Below are 21,017 nucleotides of genomic sequence, written 5' to 3' on the forward strand. Positions count from 1 at the left end.
CCTTAACTGTATGAACTAGATATTGGTTCTGGACACATATCAAAATAAAATGTGGTTGCTTGTAATGGGTAAATTTTAGTCTTCAATTAATATGCTGACCACTTGTCACATCAAAAGGGTGGCTTTTCGTGAGTGGAACTTTTGAACACAGACCAGTCAAAGCCAAGTAGGTACTGCTGGTCAGGGGGGCCATTCATGAGGGGGACTACTGTATTATCCTTTTACAACTGGCATGGTGGGATTAACAACAACTATCCAGTACCCATCAGTAAATGCCTTACTGCTGTCATGGTGGGATTTAAATAACTTGCCATTACCAGTAACTTGTTTAGGATAAGCATAGGAATTTATACTTCAAGCTTATATGTTGAAGCAAGGCAGGGTTTTAATCCAAAAGATATACAGTAAAGACGGGTTTTAATCCAAATATACAGTAAGGAAGGGTTTTAATCCAAATAATATACAGTAAGGAAGGGTTTTAATCCAAATAATATACAGTAAGGTAGGGCTTTAATCCAAATAATATACAGTAAAGTAGGGCTTTAATCCAAATAATATACAGTCAGGCAGGGCTTTAATCCAAATGATATACAGTAAGGTAGGGTTTTAATCGAAATGATATACAGTAAAGTAGGGTTTTAATCCAAATAATATACAGTAAAGTAGGGCTTTAATCCAAATATACAGTAAGGTAGGGGTTTAATCCATATAATATACAGTAAGGTAGGGCTTTAATCCAAATAATATACAGTCAGGTAGAGATTTAATTAAAATAATATACAGTAAAGTAGGGCTTTAATCCAAATATACAGTAAGGTAGGGTTTTAATCCAAATAATATACAGTAAGGTAGGGTTTTAATCCAAATAATATAGAGTATAACTAATTGTTTTCAAATGTAAACTAATTCAAGTTCAAAGTAGACATCTGTTAAATTTTGCAGCCACTACTAAGTTTGTTCTAAATTATTGTCCTAGAATTCAAACCATTAATTTATGCCAAAATTCTACTGACATGAATAATAACAATTTTTACAAGCAAGTGTAACATGTCCATTAAAATCTAAACTAAGAAATCTCATAAAGTCTATGCAATTAAAATAAAAAAAATCAGTAAACTTTAAACAAAGAAATCTCAAAGTCTATGCAATTTAAATTAAAATTAGTAAACTTACTTCTGTCACCATGCATGTCATATAAAAATAAAGGATATCATCAACTGTCATTATCACATGTGATTTACACATGATCTGAATATAAATGCATTGGTCCATAAAGAAAATATAGGGAAGGAGAAAAGGGAAACAACTCTACCACATGACTGAATGCTCTGTAGCTGCATCTAAGCTCTCCAGTGAAGGCATCCCACATGTGAATTGGACTGTCTCTGCTTGTGGAAACCAAGCTGCAAAAGTAACACAAATATGAATAAGAACACAAATATGAATAAGAACACTGTCTTTCTGTCTAACCAAGCTGTAGAAATAACATGAATATGTGAATACGTATATGAACACTTACATTCTGTCCAACCATTTTGCATGAAAGTCGTCAAGGTCCAGATTTGTAATGCCAAGATCAATAGATACATATTATGATGACATTGAATGAGATGACAGCTGTCTTGAGACTGCTTTTTCTTGAAAGAATGGTTGGTCTCTAGGGACTGCTTTCTGAGAAGTGCCTTTTTAATTCATGCACTTTATTTTCCTATTTAATCTCAATACAATCCCTTCTGATTTCGTTGTTCTATCTCTATTCTTACATTTCTATCTGTATTCTTACATTTCTATCTCTATTCTTACATTTGTTTCCATGCTGGTTCCTTAAGATTTACATGTTTAGGCTAATAATTTTAGGGTTAATATTAACATTCATTGCTTTTTAAATTTGAAAAACTATGGAGCATTATAACACAACTCACTAAGATAGATTAAAAAATAAAAGTAAATTAAGGAACGACAGGAAGTAGAACAGTAGAACAGAAGACATTTTTTTTAAGTTGGTCAGTAACACTACTTCAATTTCATGTAAAGGTAAGTTGACAAAGTCGGCAATATTTTTAACTATACTGCATTATATGCCTAATCACATCTCTAACAGCATCAGCATTACTGGAGCTTCTGCAAAAACAGAAATGTATGTTTATGGTTGTTGGCCTTCTTTCTCTTTTCATGGGAAAATGTTAGCAAGTTTTTCTCAGCTAAACTGCATGACGTAAGGAATGCAATATGGCTCAGAAAAACACAAGCTGACATTTTCTCATACAAATTTAGCTGTTGTTGTTTTTGTTGTTCTGTGGTTTAATGCCATTTTTTAGCACAAGATAGGCTATACATGGCGTCCAATATAACTGGTGGAGGAAGAACCCTGGAAAACCCAGGGAAGAGCCACTGACCCACGAGTACAAAGTTAGTAACCTTTTTATTATATACTCATTTTGCTTTTCCACCTAAAACAGAATAATGAAAAGAGCACTACAAAAAACAAAGTGAACGAATTTCTACTAGATTAAAAGTAAATACACAAGCAAAGTTAAACAAATATACAGAAACAGTATTCATGCACACAAAACATCATTCATTGACCTCTGAACTTGGTAGCATATCACATGCTCAGTCATTTCTTTAAAGTAGAAATCTCACTTTTGTCTAATTGAAATTTAAAATTAAAGACATAGTGTGAATGACTGCAGCTTGAAACAATGTTTCCAGCAGGTCTGATTTTGTTTTCCTGTCTATCCAACTAAATTCTGCTTATCTACTTGTGATGGACTGGAGTTATTAGCTGGGTCAATTCCATGTGACATACACATGGCTGTAGAGACTGGCCTAATGCAACATGCACATGTGTTTGTGTTCTGTCAATGATAGCTGATATAATAAGGTGGAAAAAATATGAAATTATTTCAAGAACATGTAAGATTAGATATTGTTTGTTAGAGAATATTAAATTCATTTCATTTTGGAGTTCAGCAAATTCACCACTGGAATGTGATTTCTGTTTGGCATGAAGTCTAAACTGCAGTGGATCAATTTCTGGAAACTGTGTAATTCTAATTTGCATAAATAACCAAGAAAGTATATTTTGAAGAAATTTAAGATGCAGAAAGGCAAGTAAATTTATTTGCCATTGTTGCTACCAGTTATAGGTAACATATTTTATGCCCATTCACTTGCATGTATGTTGGATGACCTGTGTTACTTGTACTATAAATATCAAACATATTCTCAGGGCCCTGGCTGGCCAAATGGTCCAAAGCCCTCGCATTTCACTGCCATCTCACCTCTATCAGTGTGGCTTCGAGTATCGGTTAGGTCAATATAAGCATGAGAGACATTGTCATGGAATTGTATAAATGCCTTTGTTTTTTTATTAAATATATGTACTCGGGTTTCGTTTTTTTGTGTGCAAAGATACTTGAAGGTGATTTATGTATATTGTACAATATTTAGAAATAGTGAGTTCATTTCATCCTATGCCACACATGCAAAGTGCTTTTGATGGGAAAAACTTATATTCATCAAGTGCACAGATGATGTAGGGTGACATTTTCTATGTATACATGCCTCACCATAGGATGAAATCTTTACATTACAGAACGTCTTGTCAGTAAGCAGTCTACATAAGGACTTGCACATCTTCAGCTGTAGAGGTATGTGAGTTATTTATTAATTTCTTATGTATATTATAGGTTATAGCTATCGTACTGCCATGTTTATTTTTGTATTTTTTCTATGTAGCTCCAGCTTGCATAGTATAATGCAAATATTTCATATTTTTGTATGTCACTTAACAGGAGATCTATATTATCAATAATGTTGCATTTTATTAAGAAATATTCAGTACCGTAGGATTGTTATCAGACATGGGTAGGTTCACTTCTGAACCTGTTTATTGCTTTGTAATGTTGTGCCGATAATGTAATTTGTATACTTTACCGTATATAACATCATTACATGTTAGCGTATATGCCATTCTTAGTACAAGTTGTTCGATTTATTTCAGCTGATCAGAGTCAACAGGGTATCAGCTGTAGAGGTGACCACAGATGTTGACCACAGCAGCTGTAAAGCTGACTATAGCAGCCATAGAGCTGATTGGACAGTGTGTTGCTGGTTGAGTAACAGGAGATCGGGCGTTGCTGACCAATTGGTGGGTGCTGATTGCTTGACTGACCAAGGAATTGAATGGTGGTCGGTGACTACCTGTAATGCTGACTGCTTGATTGACCAGAGTGAATGGTAGCCATGTATTCTTTTAGCTGTGGGCTAATATTGGGGTTTGTTATACCCAGTGTTTTGGGACTGTAAAGATATTTTGTACGATATCTGTCCCATTGTTACATCATTTTACTATTTGAGTAAAGTACCTTATATTTCACTATTTGAATGAATACATTTTATTATAGCAGTAAAGTATATCATAATTACTATTCGAGTAAAACACATCATTCGTTTTGTCATGTGAAATTACCGTGAATCATTTTTACTATTTGAGTAAAACAAACCATTCTCTTCATCATGTGAAATTACCGTGAATCATTAACCTTTGTCCTTGTACTGTGTAAGGTCATTTACTTGTATTCACATTTATTTTCAATTATTAGGTTCATGCACATAGTGTTAATTTGTCCAATATTTGGATCTTATACACGCACATATTAAGCTTAAATTAATCATAAATTTTTTGAGTCATTCATCAATAAACAATGCATTTTTGTAACCATCAAAAGTGTTCCGTTATAAATCCGAACCCAACCCGGTTATCTTATTCCAGACATCTTGCCAGCAACTTCTTGTGGGTCAGTGGTTCTTACCTGGGCTTTCTCAGGTTCCTCGTTCACAAATTATACTGGCCTCTTGTGCTTACAAATGCCATTAAAACCCACAACAGCAAACATTTTCTCAGAAAGTAAAATGGGTCAAATTGCAAAGCATCTGGGTTGTGAGAGCCCATTTTGCCAGCAGAAAACAACTTCTACATTGTCCTGGCTTACTGTATGTGAGGATCTTGTTTCCTATCAAATCCACCTTCTTCAGTTGCTTTCTAAAATTTATTGCTTGGACTGACTTGTGAAATGGGATTTCTGTGAGAGAGGATGGCCCTTGGCCTTAAAATGCTCTCAACGCTGTTTCCAATGACCCCTAAGAACATAACTTGTTGTCTGGACCATTCGATTTGTGAATCATTATAACAGTTTTGTTAAATAAGTGTTTAAATGATCAGAATGATATTTTCAATACTGCAAGTCTCACGTTTGTTGTCTTAAAGTCATCGCAGAAAACTGTGGATATCACCTTCATTTACATGCTTCGTTGAAAGTTTTTTTTGTGACTCAATGAACTCATCCACACCATCAACTTTATCATCTTTTGTATGGCTCAAACAGTTTGTTAAATTCATCCACAGACAAATCTAATAAATAAAAGGCTCTGACATCTACATGAGCATACACTGTTTGTTTAAAATAAAAAGTAGCTCCAAAAACACAATACTATATTTAGACACACATGTCATGCAGTATGAAGCAGTGCGGTATGGAGAAATATTGCATGATTCTGATAACGTAAAGTTAATGGAGAAAAAATGACTATATAAAACAATCGACACTAATAAGTGACAGGATCAGATGATGCCATTTTGTTGTAACAATGTAATGTTATCATCACCAGCATGTGACCAGAACAGATGAGGCCATTTTTTGTCACTATGCAATGGTAATGGAGAAAAAAAACTGAGTAAATAAAGACTATTGTTACCAGCATGTGACTGGATCAGATGATGCCATTTTGTTGTACCAACAGAAGTCATAGACTGTATCACATTCTTTCATCTTCAAGATTGGAATCTAAAAAGATATTGCAGCAAGTTGAAAATGATCACTGAAGTGTAAAATCAACCTATACAAAATTCTAAACTGCACAGATGTGACTGCTTTGGGCATCTGATTCTGGAACTTGATATGCAAAAGATATTACTGCATAGATGTGACTGCTTTGATTCTGGAACTTGATATGCAAAACAAGTCTATCTGATTTATGATTTCATAAAGCTACCCATTAACATAAAGCTACCCATTAACATAAAGCTACCCATTAACATGAAGCTACCCATTAACATAAAGCATTCCATTAACACTTCTTTTAATAATTAAAACTAGGAAAGTTCTATACTGGTCATCTTTCAAAATAAAAGATTTTTCCCAAGGTTTAAAAGATGTTGATATGGACTAATAATTATGCAAGAGTAATGTGAGCAGTACAATAGATGTTGATATGGACTAATAATTATGCAAGAGTAATGTGAGCAGTACAATAGATGTTGATATGGACTAATAATGATACAAGAGTAATGTGAGCAGTACAATAGATGTTGATATGGACTAATAATGATACAAGAGTAATGTGAGCAGTACAATAGATGTTGATATGGACTAATAATTATGCAAGAGTAATGTGAGCAGTACAATAGATGTTGATATGGACTAATAATGATACAAGAGTAATGTGAGCAGTACAATAGATGTTGATATGGACTAATAATTATGCAAGAGTAATGTGAGCAGTACAATAGATGTTGATATGGACTAATAATTATGCAAGAGTAATGTGAGCAGTACAATAGATGTTGATATGGACTAATAATGATACAAGAGTAATGTGAGCAGTACAATAGATGTTGATATGGACTAATAATGATACAAGAGTAATGTGAGCTGTACAATAGATGTTGATATGGACTAATAATTATGCAAGAGTAATGTGAGCAGTACAATAGATGTTGATATGGACTAATAATGATACAAGAGTAATGTGAGCTGTACAATAGATGTTGATATGGACTAATAATTATGCAAGAGTAATGTGAGCTGTACAATAGATGTTGATATGGACTAATAATGATACAAGAGTAATGTGAGCAGTACAATAGATGTTGATATGGACTAATAATGATACAAGAGTAATGTGAGCAGTACAATAGATGTTGATATGGACTAATAATTATGCAAGAGTAATGTGAGCAGTACAATAGATGTTGATATGGACTAACAATGATACAAGAGTAATGTGAGCAGTACAATAGATGTTGATATGGACTAATAATGATAAGAGTAATGTGAACAATACAACAGATGCCTGCTCTCTATATAACTATTAGTTAAGGCATGGCTGACTGGAAATTATTGACTAATGGGTTGCAGTGACCTGACTTTGGTCAGGACATGCAGGCTTGAACTAAACTTGCTGTACTGAGACTATCATTGTCATAAGACATACCATGAACTTGATGCTGAGACCTCAAAATCGTCAACAAAATTTGGTCAATAAACTTATTATAGAATATAAATTATTGTGCAAAATCAATTATTTTTTGAGTCACAATGACCTTGGCCATGACCTTTTGACCCCAAAATCAACCTGTCTCTTACTGATCTTAAGGACACACCCTCCACTTACTTTGGTCTAAGTGTGTGATCTCAAACTAATGGTATCATGGAAAGCAACATTTTCTTCTTTTAGTCAGTCCTTAGACCTTTTGACCATAAAATCAATAGAAGACTTCTTTATCTTCAAAATGCAATCCATGAAGACACATGGCTGAGACCTGAAATTTTTAAGCAGAATCCATTTTTTATTTTTTAGCTAGCAACCTTTTGACCCCCAAATCACCAGGCTTCTACCTTACTCTGAGTGCAATCCATCTATGTCACACAAATAAAGTTATTCTTTAAAACTATTTTTGCTCTTTCAGGTAAAGCCACTCTGATCATTGCTCTTATGACTTCAAAATTAATATGTACCTTCCCCACTCCAAGTGCAATCCATCCATATAGTTTGGTTATGGCCTTTTTTTCTGGGTATATTCTATGATGTATGATTCTGTGGAAACTGTTTCTATGATGAATGATTGTGTGGGAACTGTTTTAGGGTCTATTCTAGGATGCATGATTGTGTGGAAATTATTTTAGTCTATTCTAGAATGCATGATTGTATGGAAACTTTCTAGGATGCACGCTTGTGTGGAAAATATTTCAAGGCCTATTCTAGAATACATGATTGTGTGGAAACTATTTCAGGGCCTATTACAGGATGCCTGATTCAGTGGAAAGTATTTCTGGGCATATTCTAGGATGCATGATTGTGTGGAAACTATTTCTAGGATGCAGGATTGTGTCCATAATGTTTCAAGGCCTATTCTAGAATGCATGATTGTGTGGAAGCTATTTCTGGGCCTAGTACAGGATGCATGATTCTGTGGAAACTATTTCTAGGATGCATGATTTAGTGAAAATGATTCAGGGCCTATTATTGGGTGCATGAATGTGTGGAAACTGTTTTAGGGCCTATTATAGGGTGCATGAAAGTATGAAAACTGTTTCAGGGTCTATGTTAAGATGTACGATTGTGTGGAAACTGTTTCAGGGCCTATTCTACGATGCATGATTGTGTGGAAACTATTTCTCCTTTAAATGTTCATGTATAGAACACAAATTGACATTTAGCTTCTTTCAGTCAGTGACCTTGACCTTTAAGTTTTGACCTCCAAAGTGATAGGCTTCTTCTGTACCTGTTTACCCCAAATGCACTCTCTTTCCAAAAGTCAATAACCTTAGATTTTGGAGATCTGGACTTACTACGCAGGATCAAAATAACAAACAGGCAGACAGATGGGCAATATTATAACATGATAAATTCCACAATCTTATGGTGAGTATATAATAAACAAAATGCAGCACGAAATTCTGTATCCTTTGGAATGAGAAATATTATATAACAAGGAATAATGTATATTGTGGAGTCATATATATACTGTATACTGCAGAGTCAGACACTTTCGTCGAGCTTTGTAGCTTCCATTCCTTGATGCAGAAATTTTCATGAATGTACACACAAAACAATAACAAATATATGAATGTGGTGCAATTTCAAAACTCCACAAAATAAATGAAATTAAAACATCAATTAAATATAATGATTTTACATAAACTCTAACAGTGCAGAAAGTTTTGCTCTAAACCATGGCTACTGAACATCACAAAAGTTTTACTCTAAACCATGGCTTTTGAACATCAAGAAAGTTTTACTCTAAACCATGGCTTTTGAACATCACAAAAGTTTTACTCTAAACCATGGCTACTGAACATCAAGAAAGTTTTACTCTAAACCATGGATTTTGAACATCAAGAAAGTTTTATTCTAAACCATGGCTACTGAACATCAAGAAAGTTTTACTCTAAACCATGGCTATTGAACATCAAGAAAGTTTTACTCTAAACCATTGCTTTTGAACATCACAAAAGTTTTACTCTAAACCATGGCTATTGAACATCAAGAAAGTTTTACTCTAAACCATGGCTTTTGAACATCACAAAAGTTTTACTCTAAACCATGGCTATTGAACATCAAGAAAGTTTTACTCTAAACCATGGATTTTGAACATCAAGAAAGTTTTATTCTAAACCATGGCTACTGAACATCAAGAAAGTTTTACTCTAAACCATGGGTATTGAACATCAAGAAAGTTTTACTCTAAACCATGGCTTTTGAACATCAAGAAAGTTTTACTCTAAACCATGGCTTTTGAACATCACACAAGTTTTGCTCTAAACTATGGCTTTCGAACTAAGGATATTGAAAAAATAAACTTTTTTTTTATTTACTGCATTTACCATGGCATATTTTGAGCTTCTACCATGGCATATTTCAGTACATACAATGGCAAATATTTGGGCATTTAACATGGCATATTTTTTCAAACAGATTTCATTAGCAAAGAGGACTAAACAAGAGATATCACTCCCTGGATAGCTAGCTGACATTAAGTTGCTAATGTATGTAAAGGCACATTGTAAACTTCCTAGACCATACATACAGTATCACATTCTCAATATAAAAAAATGTAATTTTTCATTTATGCTACCAGCATTGTGCACTGAATCTCTCCTTGCACTGGAGACATGGCCCATATTCATAAACTACTCACAGCCCCATCAGTAAGGTGACTGGGGATAATTTCATAAATTGGTCCCTGTCAAATTTCTCAAGGCTATGATGTCACTTTTTCAGATATTATCATTTAATAATTAACAACATGATATATTATTTGTTAATCAGGCATCTTGGACTTGTGATGTTCTTGATATTGATGTGACACATATACACCTCCCCCAGTTATTTTGCAATAGGTAGACAGTGAAATATCAAGTCTGCTAGGAAGCAGAGCAATAGGTAGACAGTGAAATATCAAGTCTGCTAGGAAGCAGAGCAATAGGTAGACAGTGAAATATCAAGTCTGCTAGGAAGCAGAGCAATAGGTAGACAGTGAAATATCAAGTCTGCTAGGAAGCAGAGCAAGCCACCCATATTACTAGATATGTGGGTTCAAGGCAAGTATAGTATCTCCAAAACAGTATGGATGACAACGATTTTGAATAGCATCAAGCTACTTAATATATAGTTTATTTGAAAACTTTCACAGAAGGAAAGGGCTTACATTTGCGCTATGTGTCAAAATTCACTTTTGGACGTGAAAAACGCATCAGAGATGCACAACATTTTTGAATTTTTTGTTGAATTAAAAACACTTTAAGGTGTTTGCCCTTTGGTTTCGGCTATTATTTTGGTATGCGATCGGGATCAAGCCCCTGGACAAAACATGGCGGCCAACCTGAGTACTGCTGCAGAGAAGCCCAGCATGCCAACCATTAAGCTACAACACATGTCTTGCCTAAGTCAACAATATAGTAATAATTGTCATTTTAAAAATAATTCCAGTCTTAAATTATAATTAAATTATCAAATTATTAACAACTTACAAATGTCAAGTCTCAGTTCTTATATTGCTTTTGATATTCTTCTTCCATTAAAGAAAGAAAACAACAATTCAATATTTCATTGTTAACTTTGTGTCTTAGTATTCTTTATAACTTGCTCTACTTAAATTTATGCATCTTGTATTTTCTATTTTTGTATGCTTTAAATACTTTCTGCAAAGGTGAAAACTCTGTATACATGAAACCTGTGATTCTGAACATTCATTATCCTATGTTAACTCCCTTGCTTTTTAATAGATCCGGCTGGTGAATGCATTCATGGTGATATCTGCATACATGTTTTCATTATCAGATTACTAGTATCAAGTCTTCCAACATATGTGCTATATACATGAATCTAAAATAGCAAACAGAATACAAATCAAATCAGAAATGAGGAATCCAAAATGTTAACAACACAGCAAATAAAATGGACAGATGATGGATAATGCGAGACAGATGCAGGGTCATACCATACACTCACCTGGCCTTTCTATAAGTGAGCTAAAATTTTAACACTTTACATTAAAGTGAAACATTAAATTAAATTTTTTTTATTTTAAATTCTAATATTTAAGGTACAAGAGGCAATCAAAAAGTTACAAACCTTTAATTGGCATATGATGATCTCTAATAAAAGTTGCAAAAGAACGTTACTTAAAACAAAATTAGGAAAAGAAAATTAATTTAAATTTAATACTCTTATATATGAGTTTTGTAAGACTAAAACAAGATACCTACTATGACATCTATCTTGACACAAACCATCACCTCTATTTAAAGATAATCACATCTATTTAATGATAATCATCTCTATTTAATGATAGTCATCTCTATTTGATGATAATCATCTCTTTTAATGATTATCACATCTATTTAATGATAATCACATATATTTAATGATAATCACATCTATTTAATGATAATCATGTCTATTTAATGATAATCACATCTATTTAATGATAATCATCTCTATTTAATGATAATCACATCTATTTAATGATAATCACATCTATTTAATGATAATCACATATATTTAATGATAACCACATCTATTTAATGATAATCATTGCTATTTAATGATAATCATCTCTCTTTAATGATAATTACATATATTCAATGATAATCATCTGTATTTAATGAAAATCATCTCAATTTAATGATAATCATTTCTATTTAATGATAATCATCTGTATTTAATGATAATCACATTTATTTAATGATAATCACATCTATTTAATGATAATCATCTCTATTTAATGAAAATCACATTTATTTAATGATAATCACATCTATTTAATGATAATCATCTCTATTTAATGATAATCACATCTATTTAATGATAATCATCTATATTTAATGATAATCATCTGTGTGTAATGATAGTCACATGTATTTAATGATAGTCACATCTATTTAAAGATAATCACATCTATTTAATGATAATCACATATATTTAATGATAACCACATCTATTGAATGATAATCATCGCTATTTAATGATAATCATCTCTCTTTAATGATAATCACATATATTTAATGATAACCACATCTATTTAATGATAATCATTGCTATTTAATGATAATCATCTCTCTTTAATGATAATCACATATATTTAATGATAATCATCTGTATTTAATGAAAATCATCTCAATTTAATGATAATCATTTCTATTTAATGATAGTCATCTGTATTTAATGATAATCACATCTATTTAATGATAATCACATCTATTTAATGATAATCATCTCTATTTAATGAAAATCATATTTATTTAATGATAATCGCATCTATTTAATGATAATCATCTCTATTTAATGATAATCACATCTATTTAATAACAGTCACATCTATTTAATGATAAACACATCTATTTAATGATAATTACATCTATTTAATGATAATCATCTCCAACCTTTGATGATGAGTATATTTATTATCCCAAATTATATGAGGTTGGGAAAAATGATATTCAAATAGTTGAAAGTGCATACTGAAGCTTTATGCCAAATTCCAAAAAGGTGAGGAAAAAGGCATTAAAATAAAAAGGTAAGAAAAGCAAACTTTAACACTGAGATTAATCTAGGGCAGGGGTACACAACTCAAACATTTACACGAGCAGGAATTGACATTTATTGGCACAAAGTGGGCTGCGGTTTTGTGTCTATAAGAAAAGCATAAATTTATACACATAAAAAAAGGACTCGGCTGTGGGCCATACAAAATGTGTTGGTGGCCCATAGGCTGTATACTGCACACCACTAATTTAGGGTGTGGATAGACGTATCAAACCCATCACCCTTTGATTATGGGTCAGGAGCTCAAATTGCCTTATGGCCAGGTAAGCTAATAAGCGAATGTTGATGGTTGGATGATGGACACAGGACAATACCATAAGGTTATTTGGTCTTACAGCCAGGTGAGGATCTAATAAATGAATGTTGATGACTGGATGATGGACACAGGACAATACCATAAGGTTATTTGGTCTTACAGCCAGGTAAGCTAATAAGTGAATGTTGATGGCTGGATGATGGACACAGGACAATACCATAAGGTTATTTGGTCTTACAGCCAGGTAAGCTAATAAGTGAATGTTGATGGCTGGATAATGGACACAGGACAATACCATAAGGTTATTTGGTCTTACAGCCAGGTAAGCTAATAAGTGAATGTTGATGGCTGGATGATGGACACAGGACAATACCATAAGGTTATTTGGTCTAACAGCCAGGTAAGCTAATAAGTGAATGTTGATAATTTGATGATGCACACAGGACAATATCAGAAGGTTATTAGGTATGATGGCCAGGTAAGCTAATAAGTGACTGTTGATGGCTGGATGATGGGCACATGACAATACCATAAGGTTTTTTGGTCTTACAGCCAGGTAAGCTAATAAGTGAATGTTGATGGCTGGATGACGGATACAGGACAATATCATAAGGTAATTTGGCCTTATAGCCAGGTAAACTAATAAGTGAATGTTGATGGTTTGATGATGGATACAGGACAATACCATAAGGTAATTTGGCCTTATAGCCAGGTAAGCCAATAAGTGAATGTTGAGGGTTTGATGATGGACACGTGACAATACCATAAGGTAATGGCCTTACAGCCAGATGAGATAATAAGCCTTTGAAACATGGCAAAAACAAACAAGGCAAACAAACAATTCTAATAAAAACATGGAATCAAGTTTACAAACCATTTCTGGGATGTCCTCACTTTCCCCTCTGTCCTGGTAAAGTTGTTCAGGTAGGTTAAAAATACGGAGACAATTGTCATTACTGTTGGTTAAGATACAAGTCCCATCAGGAGACCTGGATAAATACATTTTGAAATCACAAACCATGTCATGTATTTAATATTTAATACTATGATTAACATTTTGACTTTGCTGCCATCAATGTTTTCAAGAACCTCCTCTTTCATTAGAATTATCACATGCTTTTCATCAGACTGAATTACAGACTGAATTATCACTTGCTTTTCAGCAGACTGAATTATCACTTGCTTTTCAGCAGACTGGATGACAGACTGAATTATCACTGGCTTTTCAGCAAACTGAATGACAGACTGAATTATCACTTGCTTTTCAGCAGACTGAATGAAAGACTAAATTATCACTTGCTTTTCAGCAGACTGAATTATCACTTGCTTTTCAGCAGACTGAATTATCACTTGCTTTTCAGCAGACTGAATGACAGACTAAATTATCACTTGCTTTTCATCAGACTGAATTACAGACTGATTCAGCAGACTGAATTATCACTTGCTTTTCAGCAGACTGAATGACAGACTGAATTATCACTTGCTTTTCAGCAGAATGGAAATCACTTGCTTTTCAGCAGATTGAATTACAGACTAAATTATCACTTGCTTTTTCATCAGACTGAATTACAGACTAAATTATCACTTGCTTTTCATCAGACTGGATGACAGACTGAATTATCATATGCTTTTCATCAGACTGAATTACAGACTGAATTATCACTTGCTTTTCATCAGACTGAATGACAGACTGAATTATCACTTGCTTTTCATCAGACTGAATGACAGACTGAATTATCACTTCTTTCGATACAAACTGAATTATTACATTCATCTCAGGCTGAATTATCACTTGCTTTTCCTCAAAGAATGGATAATGTGAATTCATCTATTTACAATCAACTTTTGTGATTTTGTATTAAAAAAATGATGTTATCATTGGTAAATAAATTCTTTAAAGTCTTTATCATACAATGTATAGTGTACAATCCATCAACATCTTTATTATACAGTGGATACAGCATACAATCCATTCAAATTTTTATTATACAGTGTACAATCCATCAACATCGTTATTATGCAGTGTATAGAATGTACAATCAATCCCTGCCTTTATTATACAATGTCTACAGTGTACAATCCATCTACCTTTTTTATGCAGTGTATATAGCACACAATCTATCCCTGTCTTTATTATATGGTGTATACAGTATATAATCTGTGCCCATCTTTATTAAAGTGTACACTGCACAATCCATCCCCATCGTTATTATACACTGTACAATCCATCCCCATGGTTATTATAGTGTACAATTCATCCAGGTCTTTATTATAGCGTATACAGCACAGAATCCAGAAAAATGTAAAGACTATCGAATGTCAAACTACTGTGTAAGAAATTCTGTTCATTGATTCTTAAATTCTGAGTTGGTAGCATCCATGAAATCCAGAAATGTTAGAACCACAAACAAAATTTTCACTTTACAGATTTTAGTGACAAAAACAAAATTTAGTATAACATTTGCAATAGACCTTAACAAAATTTACTTTAACATTTGCAATAGACCTTAACAAAATTTAGTTTAACATTTGCAATAGACCTTAACAAAATTTAGTTTAACATTTGCAACAGACCTTAACAAAATTTGTTTTATGCTCCATGTGCAAATCTGCATACGAAAATTTGTCTTATGCTATCAAAAAATTAAATTATAAGCACTTTGAGGAATTAAGGAAAATCAAGCAAGAGTTTTTAGTTACTGCAATTTAAATTTCTTCTTGTCTTTTTCCTTGTATATTTTAGCCTAGTGACTCCAGTTTTTGGAAACTGTTCCCAACACATGATGGACTTTGTGAAAAATTAGGCAATTCAAAAAGCTGACATACTTTTAGTTGTTGTTGTTGTAGGGTTTAACGCCATTTTTCAGCACATGATAGGCTATACATGGCAGCCAGTATTAATGGTGGAGGAAGAACCCGAGAAAACCACGGAAAGAACCACCAACCCACGAGAAGCTACTGGCAAGCTTTCTCACATACCCACATCAGCCGAATCCGAGACTCGAACCCACGCAGACAGAGGTGAGATGGCAATGATCCGTAACAGAGAGCACTTTAGACCACTCAGCCGCCCCCATACTTTTAGTAATAGTTTGCAATCTCAAAACCTGACAGACTTAAAGATAATGCAGTCCCAAGAACTGACAGGCCTTTTGTAAGATTTTGCAATCCCAACACATGACAGACTTTGTGTAAGATTATGCAATCCCATAAAGTTTATAGATTTTTTTAAAATTATGCGGTCACATCAGTTGACAGGTTTTGTGTAAGATTATGCAATAACAACAGTGGACAGACTTTGTGTAAGATTATACAATCTGAACAGATAATAGACTTTGTGTAGGATTATGTAAACCCAACAGTTGACACACTGTACAAGATTATACAATCCCAACAGCTGTACACTGTGTCTGATTATTCCATCCTCACAGCTAATATACTGTTAGATTATTCAATCCCAACAGCTGATATAGTGTCAGATCATACCATCCCAACAGTTAATATAGCGTCAGATCATACCATCCCAACAGCTGATACACTGTGTTAGATTATTCAATCCCAACAGCTAATATAGTGTCAGATCATACCATCCCAACAGCTGATACACTGTGTTAGATTATTCAATCCCAACAGCTATATAGTGTCAGATCATACCATTCCAACATCTGATACACTGTGTTAAATTATGCAGCTACTCACACTAGACGTTTGCCTATTGCCATCAAAACAGATTATTAGGGTTCACAGTTATCTCATAACGGATTATTAAGTAAACTGAGGGAAGAAAAGTCCGTTTTAATATAGGAAACCCTTTTAATGTCAAAACTATTCAGTGAATATAATAGAACTAAAATATTATAAGTAATTTCTCCCCAACCCAAGCCCCATTCTAAACAAAAAAGGTGCTGTGTGGGGTGTAAATATGGACAAATTTATCAAAGTGAACAATGGTATTGCTTGCAAATATTCTAACCTATTTTTATGATTTGATTAGTTTTTGCACGATTTTAGAATTAGGTCCATTCCATTTAAATCAACTTGGAATAGAGAGGAAGGAAATGTATTTTCTTTCTGTATAAAACAATAGAAAAAATTTAAATTATCATTACATAAAACAGAAAAAGTAGGTTTAAACTCCAACCCAAAAGCAAAAACAAATATCAAAAGTGCATCATGCCTCCCCCATACAGTGAAATGGAATCACCCTTGCATAATCAACAAGGGGCTCAAGTGGTCCTGACACTGTTCATCTTGCTTACATAACTGTTGTCAATTTCACTGAGCTAGCTGATGCAGTATTGTAAGTACACAACCTACGTTTATATCACCCAAACTCTGTATCATTTGGAGTTTGCCTGTATAACGATAACCTGATTTTAAAAAATCTATCTACAGATGAAGGCATAATTAATATGCTATTTCTTTCTCATAAATATAGTAATTCAAGACCTTGATGAAAAGAACCCATGGAACAACTGTAATTAAAACTGTAGGATATATTGTATCCAGATCTAGAAGGATAAAAGGCTTAGCCTTATTAATGTGCACAGATCCCACTCACTACAGAACCTGTCATTAACGATAATAATATAATCCTAAGGTGGAGCAAACTCTGATTGGCATTTGGTCACCAAAGTGGTAGCAAGCTTATCAAATCAGATAACTGGCATTTGGTCACCACACTGGTAGCAAGCTTATCAAATCAGATATTTGGCATTTGGTCACCAGACCGGTAGCAAGCTTATCCAATCAGATAATTGGCATTTGGTCACCTGACTGGTAGTAAGCTTATCTAATCAGATAATTGGCATTTGGTCACCTGACTGGTAGCAAGCTTATCCAATCAGATAATTGGCATTTGGTCACCTGACTGGTAGCAAGCTTATCCAATCAGATAAAAGATTGTCTCATTAATATGTACAGGTTTTTGCTCATGATCAAACTCATCCAACATCCTGATAATATAACACAGACTATTTAAAAAGTTCAAAATCTGATCAGAAATACAGTTGCAAGATTCTTGACAAGTTTGGCCAGTCTTCGACAAGGAGACATCGTTAATATAATAAGTATGTCAAAATCAGATCACAAATATGGCTTCCTGACTGGTAACAAGCACGGCTCCTCAAATACAAACTTACATCATTAATATGAATTAATCAGACTCATTACTGAATCCATCCAATGCCTTGCTGATACAGGCCCAAATTTCAAGTTTCATCAAAATTGGATTAGAAATATGGCTTCCACTGTGGCAACAAACTCAGTCAATCAGATGCAAGACCACCTCATTAATACATGCATGCATTTCTATCACTGATGATACAAGTCTGACCAAAGTTGGATCAGAAATATGTGCTTTCAAAGAATTAACAGCCTTAGTAAATCAGATATAAGATGACATCATTGCTATACCTGGATCTCACTCATTAATGAAGTTGTCCAGATCATGAGGATATCCCAGTTTCATTAAAATCATATCCGAAATCTGGCCTCCAGAGATGGCAACTTGGTAAACAATTGAAATATAAGATTACCTCATGTGGGTCTTGCTCATTATCAAACTCATCCAAGATTTTGATGACATAAGCCTTAATTCAAAGTTTCATCTAAATCAGATCAGAATTATGGCTTACAGTGTGTTAACAAATTCAGCCAATCATATGCAAGATCACCTCACTAATATGTGGAACTCTCTAACTACCAAACCAATCCATGATCATTATGATGTAAGTATAATTGAAAGTTTGATCAAACCTGGATCATAAATATGGTTTCCAGACTGGTACCAAGCTCAACCAATCATCTGCAAGACTGTAATACTAATATATGAATCTCATTTGTAGAGAACTAATTCAAGAGCTTCATGATACATGTGCATACTTCAAATTCAATCAAAACTGGATTAAAGTTTTCAGAGCAGTAACAAGGTTAGCAATGAGAAACAAGATCACCTCATTAATATACATGTAACTCGGTTATCATTAAACTCATCTAAGACTTTCATGACATAAACCAAGTTTGAATAAAATGAATCAGAAATTCAGACTTCAGATTGATAAGTAATTGTTGATGGGAGAAATACTAAAGACAGACACAGCAATCATTTGACAAGCAGTTTTGTTATAGGACTAGTGAAGGATTTAAAAAAAAAAATCAATGAAGTGGAGACTGAGTTGAATAAGAAATAATATTTGACAATGAGGTAAAATTAACTTGAAGGAAACATGAACCACGAGCAAGCCATATGAGTTTTTATAATATTACTTGTTAACAAAATGTAATAGTGACATGTGACAAACCAGAAAGGATTTCTTTTCAAAAACATACTTAAGGGCTTGAGGATAGGTAACCAGCAGACAAAATCACAATATTAGTTTCTTCCCAACCTTGTTAAAGGTGAGAACAGGGTTAAGTTTCAGTGTGTGTGTGTGTGATCTGAATTTTCAACATAGCTTTAACAATTTTTTAGTCATATCGTTACAATGTCTGTGGTGTGGCAGTTTATAGCAATGTCTAGTACTGGGGCATCATGCTGTGGACATGTGGCATCATGTCCCACCAAGTCACATTATCTCCCCACCATATCAACCAGTCCTAACACTAACCTCTTAATGCTGAGCGCCAAGTGAGGCAACTGTTAATACCAATTTTATGTCTTTGTATGTCTCAGCTAGGGTTCAAACCCGCAACCTACTACATCCAAGGCGGATGCTCTAACCACTAGACCACCAGAGTGGTGGTTGAGTTTCAGCCCAGCATTACTCAGGACAAGAGCAGGGTTCCAATTTCCACCAAGCCTTACTAAAATCAAGACCTGGGCTTGATTGCTAAACCCAAAAGTGATTGTCCATGATGAACAAGTAGCTTTTTACAAAGTATTTGTCAAAACTCCAATATCACTTGCATGGTAAGGGTTTGGGACCATTTTTTCATCAAGGGTTTTTTAATCAAAATATGAAGCTGACTAGCAAAGTCTTGAATGATCATTACTTTAATTTTCAAGTTGGAGAAATTAGAAAATATGCACACAAAAATAACAATATGAATGCAATCACAACAGTGCATACTAATTAAATGACTGAACAAGAGTTTCTAAGTATTGGTGTAAAATGTAGCGATCTTGCAGTTTACATCTAAAATTGCAGTGCCTGTAAGTGATGGAGCACCAAGAATGTTTTATGCTCATGTAAATCTTTGGACATACAAAAATTATAGCTATTTGTCCCCAGACTTTTATGCATTATGTATGGCACAACTTGCAGTGTCTTGATGTGGGACCCTAAAGACTGGTATACCATTTTAAAACTACTAATCCAAGAGACTAGTCCTATGTCAAAACTGCTTGTCAAATGAACAAGCCATGATAATTAACTATGCATAAATCAAGTATATTGTTGTACTGACAAATCATAGTAAATCTTACCATTTGCATCCCCTAAGGTAATTGTCCTTTCCCTGGAAACAAGACCAGGCTCCTGTGATCATTCTGGGTTCTGTGGAGAGGGTGAAACCTAACTGATGCATGTCACTGAAATGAAATTTCAGATATAATCAAATAATAAAGACATGGACATGATTACAAGTAAAATATAACATACACAGTCTAGAAACCAATTCTTTCAAGAAAACATATTTTTTATGTTCATACATAGTTGATCATAGTACATTAGTACCCTACAAATCTAGCCCTCCCAAGTTTGTTCGGAATTCACAAAATTACTATAATTCACTTCCCCACTAGGCTGCAGTCATAAAAGATCTCTTTCAAAGAACTGAATTCTGAGCACAATTAAGTTACAACTGCAGTGGACATGCATACTTATTCAGGATTTATAATGTAACTGTAGGAAGTGAGGACGAACCC

The 21,017-nt window shown here is 33.8% G+C and overlaps 1 protein-coding gene across 1 annotated transcript in view; it reads right to left on the bottom strand.

The window, feature by feature from the left end:
* LOC149800450 (telomerase Cajal body protein 1-like) overlaps nt 1-21,017 on the bottom strand; it is a 104,130-nt gene that overhangs the window by 52,700 nt on the left and 30,413 nt on the right. The window contains exons 3-6 of the mRNA XM_089960067.1: nt 20,577-20,681; nt 14,025-14,139; nt 5,761-5,849; nt 1,313-1,403 (exon numbers count right to left, since the gene is read on the bottom strand). Coding sequence (XP_089816193.1) covers nt 1,313-1,403; nt 5,761-5,849; nt 14,025-14,139; nt 20,577-20,681 — 400 coding nt within the window. The remainder of the gene's footprint in view (nt 1-1,312; nt 1,404-5,760; nt 5,850-14,024; nt 14,140-20,576; nt 20,682-21,017) is intronic.

Source organism: Sinohyriopsis cumingii, chromosome 5, assembly GCF_028554795.1.
Source record: "Sinohyriopsis cumingii isolate HCF-2022 chromosome 5, ASM2855479v2, whole genome shotgun sequence".
Classification (NCBI taxonomy): domain Eukaryota; kingdom Metazoa; phylum Mollusca; class Bivalvia; order Unionida; family Unionidae; genus Sinohyriopsis; species Sinohyriopsis cumingii.